Source organism: Drosophila tropicalis, unplaced genomic scaffold (assembly GCF_018151085.1).
Source record: "Drosophila tropicalis isolate 14030-0801.00 unplaced genomic scaffold, ASM1815108v1 contig_593, whole genome shotgun sequence".
In the NCBI taxonomy this organism is placed as follows: Eukaryota; Metazoa; Arthropoda; class Insecta; order Diptera; family Drosophilidae; genus Drosophila; species Drosophila tropicalis.
The window spans coordinates 20,125,240-20,139,212 of NW_027173070.1; the positions used below are offsets into that span (position 1 = coordinate 20,125,240).

The 13,973-nt window shown below is 36.5% G+C and overlaps 1 protein-coding gene across 5 annotated transcripts in view; it reads left to right on the top strand.

Annotated features, from left to right (window-relative positions):
• The window catches only part of Epac (Exchange protein directly activated by cAMP), a 52,299-nt gene extending 38,635 nt beyond the window's left edge, over positions 1 to 13,664 (top strand). For 4 of the 5 annotated variants that reach the window (XM_068290125.1, XM_068290123.1, XM_068290128.1 and 1 more), the window contains 15 exons: positions 4,186 to 4,237; positions 4,307 to 4,410; positions 5,093 to 5,179; positions 5,248 to 5,389; positions 5,503 to 5,695; positions 6,023 to 6,168; positions 6,483 to 6,627; positions 7,388 to 7,564; positions 7,634 to 7,795; positions 9,115 to 9,476; positions 9,556 to 9,809; positions 9,864 to 10,034; positions 10,122 to 10,255; positions 10,313 to 10,662; positions 10,725 to 13,664. In XM_068290125.1, the coding sequence (XP_068146226.1) occupies positions 4,186 to 4,237; positions 4,307 to 4,410; positions 5,093 to 5,179; positions 5,248 to 5,389; positions 5,503 to 5,695; positions 6,023 to 6,168; positions 6,483 to 6,627; positions 7,388 to 7,564; positions 7,634 to 7,795; positions 9,115 to 9,476; positions 9,556 to 9,809; positions 9,864 to 10,034; positions 10,122 to 10,255; positions 10,313 to 10,662; positions 10,725 to 10,852 (2,607 nt within the window). In that variant the 3' untranslated portion in view covers positions 10,853 to 13,664. Of the gene's footprint in view, positions 1 to 3,792; positions 4,069 to 4,185; positions 4,238 to 4,306; positions 4,411 to 5,092; positions 5,180 to 5,247; positions 5,390 to 5,502; positions 5,696 to 6,022; positions 6,169 to 6,482; positions 6,628 to 7,387; positions 7,565 to 7,633; positions 7,796 to 9,114; positions 9,477 to 9,555; positions 9,810 to 9,863; positions 10,035 to 10,121; positions 10,256 to 10,312; positions 10,663 to 10,724 lie in introns of those variants that run through there. The other variant, XM_068290126.1, reaches the window with a different exon arrangement.
• Positions 13,665 to 13,973: the final 309 nt, after the last annotated feature.

Consider the following 13,973-nt stretch of genomic DNA (forward strand, 5'->3'; position numbering starts at 1 on the left):
TCGACAAATCCTAACTATTTGCGGTATTTGCGTCATTGTCAAAATATTTAATTAAAATTTCAATTAACATTTAATGATGTCTCCGGTGCCTGAGCTGTTCGGCTCAGTTGGTATCCTAGCTAACAGCTTTTAGTCCTAATGAACTTCTTGGCCGAGTGGAGCTTCCGAACATGTGCTAATCGTTTTGATCCTACAAAATGGCTAAAAGGCTAAATTTAATATAAGTTGCCATTACGTCTGTTGGCGCTTTTATTGTTGCTTAAGATGGTTAACTACATAGTTTTGGCGATACGTTAACTGAAATGGAATTAAATTGTAATGACAGGGCTTATCGAAATGCATCGCTTATTGTGGCATGCTTAGGAGACATAACGAAGCATTCAGCCAGAAAGGAGAATGAAAGGAACGGCCAAGTGAAAAGTATTAATTAATTAGAGCCAAATAGATGGATCATATTGAATAGATAGATGGATTATTATTGCTCAAGCATTTCAATTTCAGGCAACCCAAAACAAATCATACTTAATCAGTATCCATTATATTTGCATTAGATCGGCTTTCAAGCCAAATGAAATGGTAAGCCACAAAGTTTTGTGAACTTGTGGGTGGTGAAAACAAAGTTTTTAGCCATCATACGAAACATGGCAAACACCAAATGTTTGACAAACTTTGAGGGCTAAAATACACACACAGCATGCTGCACAACAGAATGGAAAATTCGGAGAAATTCCAAATACACATATATGAAAGGAAGATATTCGTGGTTTTCCAATTTCCCCCAGTGCCTTTCAAATGCAAAACTCAATGGGAAAGAATTACAAAAAAAAATAACTTTCTCCCTCCTCAATCTTCGTCTTGTCTGACACGCACAAAAGGTATAAACCATGCACAAACACACATACGCACACATACGCACTGATACATTGAAAGAGGAATGTATATTTACCTTTTCTGTTACACAAAAAGGTTACCTCAAATTGGGGCATATACTTACTTACAATTTTGCAACATTATGGCAACATTGGCTAACCCAAAAGGCAACACACATCCTCTGCGAGCGACCGAAGAGGAAAGCCATACATGGGCAAGAGTTCAGGGCTTTAGAGGATGGATAGGGGGTGTATGGGGTCCCTACATATAACAAAGTAGCTACCGCACGGAGGAGTCATCGTTGTCGTCGTTGTTGGTGCCCATATATCACGTATACGCAATGTGCAACAATGAAGTGAAATTGAATGTGGAAGTGGAAGTTCTCGCAAGCTAAGAAGCTGGCAAACTGCAAGCAATACCATAAAAATGTCAACTTCAGGGAATATTTTCAACCCAAGTTGCTGTTGCTGTTGCGTAAATGCGATAAAATCAGTTTAGTAAAAGGATGACTACTGAGGTTCCTCCACCCACGACTGAAAATTTAAAAATAAAACCCTAATACTATGTACTGATACATAATACCACTCGCATATGATACGACATCAGCATGATTTGAGAATTGCCTGTAAGGGATAATTGTTTGTTAGATAAAATGTCAGTTAATTAACAGGAAAATTCTATAGCTCGCATTGCCCAATTATACCCGGACAATCGAACATTTTTCGACACATTTCAATTACCACATTTTCAGGAAGCTTTTGGCGGAAATTAAACTCCATGGATGAAGCCCTCCTCCCGCTCAAATCTGCTCTGTGGCAACACAAAATGTGGCAATACTTGTAATTCAATTGCATTGAATGTTGTTGCTCTTCGTTAGAGTTCAATACGAATTACTATTTGCTGGTAGATTTGGCAATCTGAATTCGGTTTCGATTTCAATGCCATTTGATTACAAAATGTTTGCACTTAATTCGCTTTTCGGGGCGTTTTTGTTAAATACAATCATAATAATAGGAGTCGGCAACCATGTGGTATACATAATATGCAGGCCATAAATAATAGAATTCAAATTGAGGATTTGCTCGTAGTCGGCAGGGGCAGGTGTGTGGTAGGGTGGCAGGGTGGCAAGGCAATTGCCCAGTGGCATGCACAGTTGCGTGTCCATGGCCGTGCGGTTATTTATTTAAGCACGAAATGCAAGATGCAGATGTGAACCCATTGAACAACAATAACCATAGCAACACAAACACAATATTCCCAAGTGAAATGAGCTGATTTCGCATCTGGGGAGGGTCATAGAGAACTTTAAATTTAAGTGCGCAACCAACTAGAGAGGAAATATTAAGGTGCACTACTTCACCTCGATTCAATCAATAACAATTTCGTATTAACATTTACATATGTATGTATGTGTGTGTATAGCCAAACATGAATTTAATAATTCAATTTTCAGTTTTAGCAAAAGCATTACAAAGTTTGTTCAAGTATTACGTATACGTTACGTTGGCATTTTTCAATTTAAATACAGTAGTCCTACAACCAAAACTAAATGGAAATAAGTTTTCCCTGTTCCCTGTTGCTTTTATTGGGCAAAGTTAATAGTCCAATTTTAGTGCAACAATTTAGTAAAATTTTAACTAAACAAGAACTCTAACAAAGTATCAAGTAACATACATATAAACTAACTAAGGATTTTCAGAAGCAGCATTAAAATTACTCTCACTTTATTTGTTAGAAAACAAATATTATTCATTTTTTATAGGTGTATATAAAAAGTAACGACTTTGTAATTTCCACTTCTTTATTATTTATTTAAAGATTTGGTTGTAATTGTGAAAAGCCAATACATTGATTTCTTTAAATGTTCTCCTCAAGCCTTAATTTTCATTTAAATGAAAACTAAAATTAAACAAATATTAGCTTTGCCACATTATTTACTTTCTTTTGTCTTAGGTACTTTTCTTTGTATCAATATGACAAATTGAATCGAAATATTTAAAGCTTAACAAAAGCAACAATAACAAAGACAATTTCATTCCATTAGTTATATTATCACAACAAAATACCAAGGCCCACCCTCCCTACAAACATATGTACATAGACTCCAATCATTCACTCACTCACTCATTCTCCGAACGAAATGGCTAATTGGCCCTCTCAGTTTCGGCCTGCTGTGAGTTTGATAAAACTAAAGTGAGTTTAATTAGTCTTATCATAACGCTGGGAGAATGAGTGAGACTAAAGAGAGAACCAAGGCTGTGAGAAAAAGTTTTATACATTTATTCAAAATACTGACTAAGAAATACCCTGACATTCCTTTTCAGCATGGTTCTGTGGGTATACTAAGGTAGCTAGTTTATATCTATTAAGGAATCTAAAATAGTGAAAATTTAAGACACTTTACTTCTTCTCAATTGAAGAAGGGTTCTACTTGTAGAGGCCTTACAATTGGGCTTTCTTCTTCATGGAGCAGTCATCATAATGGCACTGATATGCCCTTACTAAACGAAAGGGAATGCAAGGCCAGGGAGAACTTCAAGTGTTGTCAGGCTAACAAAAAGTTTGAATTGTATGTTGCTTCTTTTTGTATATTTATACAAATATAATTAAATACTCATAAAATATTCTAAACGTTGACTACCCTATACATTGTTGTGTTTATTTTTTTGCGATAAGAAAACGCAAAAAGAGAAAAAGTCAAAGCTCGAAGGGGACCGAGGGTCTAGGGGTCTTATCAGTATGTCGGGCAACGTTTGACTGAGCTTACCTACCTTCGTTTTGCTGGCAGTGAAAGTTTTACAAGTGCCCTAAAAGTGTCTTTAGTAATTAGTACACCGTTCCGGCCACATGGCGGCTAATGCCACCAGCCAGCATCAAAATGTTTGTCGCCGGCAGCACAAGGAGCAGAAGCATCAGCCAACTAAGCAGGAGCGCCAACGTCAGCGTTGGTCTGCCCAGGTTGTGGCCAGCGATGATGCGACCTTGTGTGTGCTGCTGGGTTATCGAAGCCATAACCATGACGGGCAGGAACAGCGACAGCTGTTGGCATCTCCCCCAGCTCCAATGCTGCTTCCAGCTGCTGCTGCTGCTGCTATTACTGCTGACTGTGGCGCCACTTCCGCTGTCGTCAAGCGGCAGCGTCGGTTAGAGCGTGGGCGACCCTTACGCCCACACTCGACCGCATTCGAAATGAGCAATGTAATTGCAATTTCTAATCAAAATTACATTTATAAATATACCACACGCATTCGCAACATTCAACACATTCACTGACTACAAATGTTTGCATTATTTTCCGCATTTCCTATTTTCCAGAAAAACAAAGAGTTGATGAATGATATTTTCACCAATTGCAAATTGAAGAATGGTAAGTCTGAAACCAAAAATAAAAAAAACAAGTAATTAAATTAATTTCCGTTTGTTTTATTCGTTACAGGTTTTGGTCCTGGCGTACAATCAGCCGCCGCTGCAGCAGCCACATCGCCAACAAAACGCCCACTCAGTCCCGATCATCCCAACCCAGCCACACCTATCACTGAGGTAAGTGGGTTCAAAAAATATATCAATAAATTGATATCTATTGACTGTGTGGAAAATTAATAACAATTTTATCAAGTTTTGAAGAACAGTGCTAATGTCTTAACCGTTTGCAGTTTCTTGGCATACTTTTAGGAACCACAAGTCAACTTATTCAACCTGCTAATTGTTGAAAGTAAAAAATCTCCATCTTAATCCTATTCTACATAACATTTATACATTAAACAAACCTTATTATTAACTTAATTGAACTAATTTTTGAGGTAATACACTGACCTTAGAGGAAACAGTTTGAAAGCGAATCAATTGGACAAACAAATTAACCAAATTCGAAACGTAGAACACGTCTTATATTTGAGTTTTCGTAGTTCCTAAAAGTAGACTACACATTCAACTAATTTTTAGCTTGAATGAAATATACTCCCTGATTCAGTGTGTATAATGGGTATAGGAGAAGAAACATAAATCACATAAATTAAATAGGTTACCTGACATTGACGACGACAAATGAGTTAATTTGCTGCTTCAAGAACTGTCAAGGGACCTTACATAATACGCATTTATTAGATATTTATGAGACAGCCAATGAATGGCAGATTTGAGCTCATTATAAAATCAACGCAAACGAAGGCATCATGAATAATATTTATTTGGTTTTGTGTTCTTTTTTGGTCTTTTTTTTTAGACGCCGAGTCCTGCTATGAACCGCATGGGCTGGGCTCTACGAACATTATTGGTAGCCGATAACTCAAGTTGTCTTAAGGATCGTAAGGTAACTAGAGGGCAACTAATTCAAAAGTAAATTCCAATTAATACAATTTTTCGCTCCTGCCTTTTAAGGTATCTGGTAAATTGATACGCAAGTGTGCTCCAGGTACCGAGCTTGTCGATTGGCTGGTAAATCTATCGCCTATTGTCCATACACGTGCCCAGGCGGCTGGCATGTGGCAGGCCTTACTCGAAGAAGGCGTTCTATCACATGGTAAGCAGACTGACAGAGATAGACAGAGGGAGAGAGGAAGATGCAATAATGCCATAATTATGCACTTAAACGATTTTCACTTAATGATTAAAATTTTCATCGCTCTCATACAGTCAACAAGGAGCAACCGTTCAAGGATAAATGTTTTCTGTATCGATTTCGCTTGGATGAGGAGGGCGGAGCAGCAGCAGTTGGCATACCACAGGCAGAGGATCTCAATGCGGCTAATGAGCACATACGTGAGGGATTGAGTGCACTTTTTCAACGTGGCCCAGATGCCACATTGCGTATGATATTGCGCAAACCGTAAGTAGAATAAACTCAACCCAAAGCCCTGACCCCCAAATAGGAAAAAACTAAGAAGAAGAAGAATATTAAACCAATTGGTGAAACCAATTCAAGTGAAATTTATCCAACCACATTTAGATTCTCTTTTTGCTATTCTCAAACTACATATGTAAAAACAATTTGTTGACCACAAATTGTGCCAGTCTATGCAAATATCTTGAGTCTGCTTTTGTGCCTGAAATCCTTTGGTCATTCGCAATTAGCATATTTGTCCATTTGTCTTGCCCTAAAACAATCCTTTCTCCACATCTCTGTTCCTCTCTTTCTCTATTTACATCTACACAGTTCGCATGAGCGCACATCCGAGGAATTGGAATTGGTATTTGAGGAACTTGTCCACATAGCTGCACTCTCCCATCTATCGACCAGCATCAAGCGAGAGCTCTCGTCTATAATCGTGTTCGAGGCTCATGCCCAGGCGGGCACAATATGTGAGTATACAAGATAAACCCAAGTGTGGGTAGATAGGAAATTGGTAATTTTAACCCACAATTTGGTCATCACTTTTGGCGTGTTTCGTGTCTTTTTTGCTTGGTTTAATGACAAAAGTTTTCCAAACGAACTTTTTAATTAAGCTCTTACCCTTTTTTATGGTTTGGAAATTTCAGCTAATTATGTCTCAATAAACGAAGAGAAAAAAATTATAAAGACTTTTATCCTTGTTGATAAACGCCATTATGAACCTTTCTAAATATACATACACTTACTTATAAACAAAAACGTCACAAACATTCACATTTTACAGTATTCAATCAAGGAGACGAGGGCCGCTCTTGGTACATTCTACTCAAAGGCTCGGTGGACGTTGTGATACACGGCAAGGGAACAGTGGCCACCCTGAAGACTGGCGATGATTTTGGCAAATTAGCTTTGATTAATGATGCGCCCAGGTGAGTGGGGGAGACAAGGAGTTTGCTGTTCAATGGAAACACTATTCCATGCAATGTATATATTAAATTTCCATTGTGTTTTCTGTATTTTTTATTTCTCTTGTTGAGGGGTTTTGGCCTTGTCGTCTTGTCTGACAATAGGTTGTAGAATATAATGTCTGCTCTGACAATGGGGCAACAAGTGCAGACTTTAGCCACTTTTCAACTGGACAAAGACACAACAAGAATACAAAACAACAACAACTGGCAAAGAAAGATAACAAACAAAGCCATTGTTCGGCATTTAGAGAATAACAAACAATTGAAAAATTGAAACAAAATATTAGTTTTAGAATATAAATAGTTCAAAGGGGTTTGTTTTCCGGGTGGAAAAGTGTCCTTCATTCATTTCTTTGCATATTTCCATGAAGGTTAATTAAAAACAAAAAAAAAAATGAAAAATTATCACAGGAAAGTTATTAACAAGAAGCAAATAAAATCGGTCATCCAATCAGCTCAATTGGCAATCAGTTAAATGAAAATATGAAATACGTTTATTTGCTTGTGCACACAGAAAAGTTGATCGAACGAATTGGATTCGATTTGAGAAGCAATTTAAAGTAGTTTTCCTCACTCAGTCGGTGAAAATCACAAAATTTTCGTCCTCATTAAAAGTTCATTAAAAGTTTGCCTTATGCAGAAAATTTCGAACGATGTGGCAAATTCTCGGATAATTATTGATTGATTTTTTGGTTTCCTTATTTGTCGTTTTTTTCCACAGAGCTGCTACCATAGTCTTAAAGGAGAACAATTGCCATTTATTGCGCGTGGATAAGGAGCATTTCAATCGCATTCTCCGTGATGTGGAGGCCAATACATTAAGATTGCAGGAGCATGGCAAAGATGTTTTAGTACTCGAACGTGTGGCCAAACAACGTGGGCAACATTCAGCATTCAAGTCAGTACAGGAAACGAAAGTTAATTGAAATGTGAAAATTTAATTTGTGTTTTAATGACGCATATATAGATATACTGTCATGTCGGGAACGCCGGCCAAAATGTTGGAACACTTACTCGAGACACGTCTGGGACAGACTGTCAGCGGCATGGATCCATTTCTGGATGACTTTCTGCTCACGCATATTGTATTTATGCCAGTGGTGCAGTTAGTTGACGAATTGGCCAATTAATATCCTTTTCCAAAACAAAAACGATTACTGATTTCTGATTTTAATTGAATCCTTATACGTGAAGGATTTAGCCATAGATAGACAAAAACCATTTGTAATAGCATTCGCATTTTAACCACGTTTTAGAACTTGCCACTTGAAAGAGTGTTCCCTGCCACCTCTTTCGAAGGCACTTTAAAAATGCAAAGAAACACATTTAGGTCTCACTCTTGCCCAAGAGTCACGTTTTCTCTGGGGGCGTCCTTTTCTGTTTTTTTTTTTCTTTCCTGTTTTGGGTGGCGCTATGACAGTTTAAGTGTGGGCCTGCACGCAAACCACACATGACCACGACTATGACCACAACCACGCCCCCCACTCCCCACCCACTCTCACAGGACAGACACATGCACGTGGGGCACCTTAAGCCTAGACTTAACTATGTCCTGAGTGTGAGGGCAGAAAATGCTAACAAGCAAACACTTCCGTTCACTTTTTGGTCGAAACGAGCAACCAACTGTTAAACTTCTAGTCGAAACAAAAGCCACATTTCCCAAAAAAAGGAGTGTTACTCCAAACGATGATTGAAGCATTTATACTCTATATAAAGACAAGACAATATTGCTTTTGGTTACAAAAATACACACCATAAATCGATTTAGGTATCTAAAAATGTGTATAATAGCCCCCCTAAATTATGCAATAGGCTGCAAGTTTGAGCTAAGCAATGGAGTATGGACAATGTATCGAGGATAATGTTTTATCAATACTAATGCCTATTTTACATACCAAGAGGAAAGATTGTGCTTAGTTATATAGTGACTATGTCTAGTTAAAAATTGCAAACAATAGAACTTGTTTTCGTGATCATATTATTAATATTTTACCGTCCTTTTCTTGAGAAAAGTTTAATCATTTTAGGGGGAAGTTTTCATTTTGGATGTAACTACTAAATCTCTTTCAATTTTTATTATTGACTTTTGCCAATTTTCAAAAAGCTTTATATAAACTCTATTTAGGACCCAAACCCAAAAGGACAACCTTTCCTTAACATTGCTTAGAGGGTATTTATGGGCAGGGGTTAAAGCAAAACAAAAGGGAAGTTCGTAATGCAGTGGAAGCGAGTTGAACTTTAGTCCTGTGATAGGTGGTAGGTGAAATGATGGCCAACTGTCCGAAACTAATCTCACAATCTGCATTCGCATACGTGATGTGTTTTAATAACTAGGCTAAAGCAGGCTGGACATGGTCATGAGATGAGTTTGAAAATCCATTACCATTTCCCATTTTCTTGCCCTAAAAATGTAATAGCATTGGTTTCGCTCCTTAACCGACTGTGCACTTTCCATTGCGATGCCCATGACGAGGCACAAACGCCCGAGGATCGTGAGTATATAATCAACTTTAAAAAGCGCGTCATACAGTTTATGCAAAAATGGGTTATGGCCGTGCGTCATGCGGCTTTCGAGGAGCCAAGTGTGTGCGATTTCATCGAGGACTTGGCCGCCGAGGTGGAGGCTGATGTGGATCTAAATGAGGAGACAAGCATTGTGCATAATGTGTTGACACAAATGGCACGCTATCAGGAGGATCGTAATCAAAATGCGGGTCAGAAGTGGAAATTGCCGCCAAATGGACAACCGATTTGTTTGTTCAGTGGCAATGCCACACCCTCAAAGACGGTGATACGACCCGACGACGACAGTAAGTGCTCAATAGCAAAAAGGAGAGAAAAAAGGAAAATGCAAATGATGAGCGTTTTTATTTTCCATTCATTTTCTAGTCATTTTCCGGGTCTATTGCGCCGACCACACCTACTGCACTCTACGCTTTCCCATGCATACAACGGCGGAGCTAATCAAAGCCTGTGCCGCCGACAAGTTGCAATTGAATCGTGGCCCAGAGGACTTGTATCTGGTGGAAGTAAAATCGAATGGCGAACGCTCGGTGTTCAAGGATAATGATGTTAGCATACCCACAGGACTAACGCTCAATGGCCGGTTGTTTGTGTCCGTCAAGGATCATTTAGATGCTTTGGTAAGAGGGTCAGAGTTAGAGACATTTTGCTTTTACTAATTCCCTTTGATTTAGACGCCATTGCAAGAACAGGAATGCCCCACAGAGGGTGTGGACATTGACTTGGAAATATTGAGCACAAAAGAGTTGGCCTACCACATCACTTTATTTGAATGGGATTTGTTTTGGGCTGTCCATGAATACGAGCTGCTCTATCACACATTTGGTCGTCATCATTTCGGCAAGGTAACAAATTGCTGGCCATTTGTCAGCCATCCCCAACTTGAAATTGGGTTAGCTAGCAAGTTTAACCACATTTAACTCCTGTCACAGATAACAGCCAATTTGGATGTCTTCCTGCGTCGCTTTAATGAACTTCAATATTGGATAGTCACCGAAATGGTGTCCACTCCCAGTCTAAGTAAACGTGTGGGCCTCATCCGTAAATTCATTAAGCTGGCAGCCTAGTAAGTATAATCTTATCCAATTACCCAATTGAACCTAATGCCCTCTCTTCTCTTTAGTTGCAAGGAATATCAAAATTTGAATGCCTTCTTTGCCATAGTGATGGGTCTCTCGAATATGGCAGTTTCCCGCCTGCAGCAGACTTGGGAGAAGATACCCTCCAAATTTCGTAAAATCTTTCAGGAGTTCGAAGCTCTCATCGATCCGAGTCGCAATCATCGCGCGTATCGAGTGTTTGTGGGTAAATTACAACCGCCCTTGATCCCGTTTATGCCGCTGCTCCTCAAGGACATGACCTTTGCCCATGAGGGGAATAAGACCAGTTTGGATGGCCTAGTGAATTTCGAGAAAATGCATATGATGGCCCAGACAATGCGTACCATACGATTCTGTCGATCCAGAAGTTTGGGTAACTAGCAAAAAAGCACTTAATAAAAATGAAAATTATTGTTCTTTCTCCATTTTGGATAGGTCTGGAGCCACCTTCACCCAAAAGTGAGGGCGAAGTACGTTCATATATTAGCAGTTTTCGTGTTATTGACAATCAACGCATTTTGACAGCAATGTCACAAAAGGTGGAGCCAACAAGGAAGCTCTAGACAAAGGATGAAAACCGATTTAATTTAAATATTTAAGTATCTAGTGTATTTATCTGTGTCTACCAAAACTGACAAAAACAAACATATGTCTAATCAAAATCAAATCTGTATAGTAATTATCAAATGCACAGAGTTATTTACGTATGTATAAATTACACATACACATACACATACATATGTGTGTATGTGCATAAAATAATTGCATATTTATATGTGCATATATGCAAGTATGATGAGCTTACAAAAGTTATAAACAACTGAGTAATATTTCAACAAAAACAACTATCTCAAGCAACTCTATCCAACTGAACTGAAAACAAAATAGTAAACAGCAACAAAAACAAAAACAAATTTTTTTGCTTTAGTACAAAACAAGTGAAACAAACATCTACAAAAGAAACAACAACAAATAATTGGTATTTTAAGGAGGAGGAATTCCCCGCCCGGTGAGGAAACGAAACTGGATAAATGTGTGTATGTGATACTAAATATTTACATATATATATATATATACATATATATATAAATAGAGAGAAACGAGAAGGCAACATTGAAAACAAAAGCAGTCCCCAAATCCTTTTTACCTGACGGAAAATGCCCAACGAAATGTAAAAGTTCTCGTGCAATTTTTCCCGTCATTCTCTATGCCTATGACAACTCTATCTACACTCTGAATACCTACTAAAACGTTTAGTACAATATATCTGTAAAATATGGAATCTATTTTTTTAATAACGCAAAGCAAAAACTATCTGAAAACCAAGTCTAGTTAAAACTAGTTAATTAACACTTAAGCTAAATACTGTAGATTGATAAGTTTCAAGAGTTTCGAGATACGTTTTTTCTTAAGATTTTTGTTTTAGTTTTCTAAGTTGAATCTTTTAGTATTTAATCCAAAATATATTATATATAACATACATATATGTATTTATTTGTAAATTTTATGTTTGATTTTTCTTTTCCTTTTGAATTGAATTTGTAATTGTAATTAATATGAATATATATACATAAATACACTGGAGAGGGACCTTATTAGTTGTAGATTGTAGTACGATTCTATATATTATATACATATATAAATATAGATATACATATGTGGAAAATGAATTACTTTACCTTAGAGATGTCAGTTAGTTGGAAAATACATAAATGGTTTATGGGATATTTATTAGTAAGCAAGTCCTCTCTAAGCCCAACAAACCCAAGCCCACCCATAACCACCCCCCCAAGAAAAGGTCTCTCAAACAACGATATAACACTTAAAAAAAGAATTAACCAAACTTTTAGAATGTAACCACTTTCGACCACATACACGTAGGATATATGTATATATACGAGATGTAACTACAATATATATGTATATATATATAGATATATTATATATTGGTTCCTTTCATACAAAAACAAAGAAAAAGAAAGAAAACTGTATACCAAGATCGACCTTTTTAGCGTATTCAGTGGTTTCCTACGTCCCCGAAAATAATAGAAACGAATTTTTGAATATATATTAAACCAACTACATAAAATTGGTTTTAATTAATCAATTTCAATCAACAAACACCAAGTTTTTTATTTAAAGTAACAGAGAAAGCCTTTTGATTACTTTATCTACACATAATACCAAATTGCAGGTTGAATGAAAACTGTGTATTAACCAGCCGGATAGATAACGAGTATTGTCCATTTATGAATGTGTAGTACGACCCCAAAAAACAATGAAAATAGAAAGTAACAATCTTGTAGCATTCATAATAATGTAAGTCTTAGAAATTGTGAGCTATAAATAATTACATACTAATACTTTCAACATAAATTGCCATTGCCAGTACATGGAATTGAAAATCAATTGGTAATTCAAATGCCAAATGCAAATGTAAATTCAGTAATTAGCGGGAGTGCAGTAATTATTATGTCTATGTTGGTATTTGGAAATTGATTTTGTTTGGCAAGTATTCGCAATGGTAATTGACAAAAGTAATGCTAAAAAACCAAAACTTTATGTGTCAAACATATAAATAATATACACACATATATTATATACATATATATTTATATATTTTTGAACAAAATCCTATTGTTATTATTGTTGTGCACTTTCAATAATAATCGGAGAGACAAATAGAGAAAATTTTAAATTTTTACTTGTGATTCGATTTGACAATCCTAACGAAATCCAAAAACCAACTCTATAGTGTTTCTGACTCTAACCATTGCTTTTAATAGAACTTTGCATAAATTTGGCTAATAGGATATACAGATTATATACATACAACCTACATACATAATGGCTAATCTCCTCTCTCTATTTCAAACAGTAAACAAGAATACAAGATACGCAAGAAAAATAACAATCTTAAAGAATATTAAATCTAAAATAGACTAGTTTACTATACATTGTATATGTATGTATATGAATAAGTGCCCCAATGCTGTGGGGCTCACAAGTAAGAAATACAACACCAAATAAAATAAAATTACAATATAAAATCTACAATTAGCAGCCGACAAGCAACAAATATATGTATATCTATATAGACGTATTATATGTAAACAACAATATAAATGGATAGTAATGGATACATACATACATATATTACTTATTACCAGTCAAAACTTTTAAACCAATATTTATGCAAAGACCTAAAAACATGTTAACACAACAACAAAATGCAAAAAACAAAAAAAACAACAAAGAAAAGAAACAACTAATCCCTACAAATTGTATCCTTTTTTTCGAATGTCGAACATTTTGAACTTTAACTAGAAACCATGATATATTAAAATAAATAACAATTTACGTGTTTAGTCAAAATTGTTGCTAGTTTTTCAAAGTTGGATTTCGGTTTTTTTTTCTTTTGAGCTTTTGAAGAGCTTTTCAAACAGGTAAGTTCAGGGAAAAGAGGGAATTACCATGACGTGGCGTTTATGACGTCATCGCATGACGCAGCAGCAGCAATCTGTTAGTTAACAGACGATTTGATTATGTTAACTTTATACCAATACTCTAACATAAAGAGGGTCCCACTAGTTAATTAGATTCTGCGAGACTTAGAAACAAACATATACATATGTACATATATACAAAGCTCAGTGAGAAACTGAAGTTGAAATACTTTTGCAA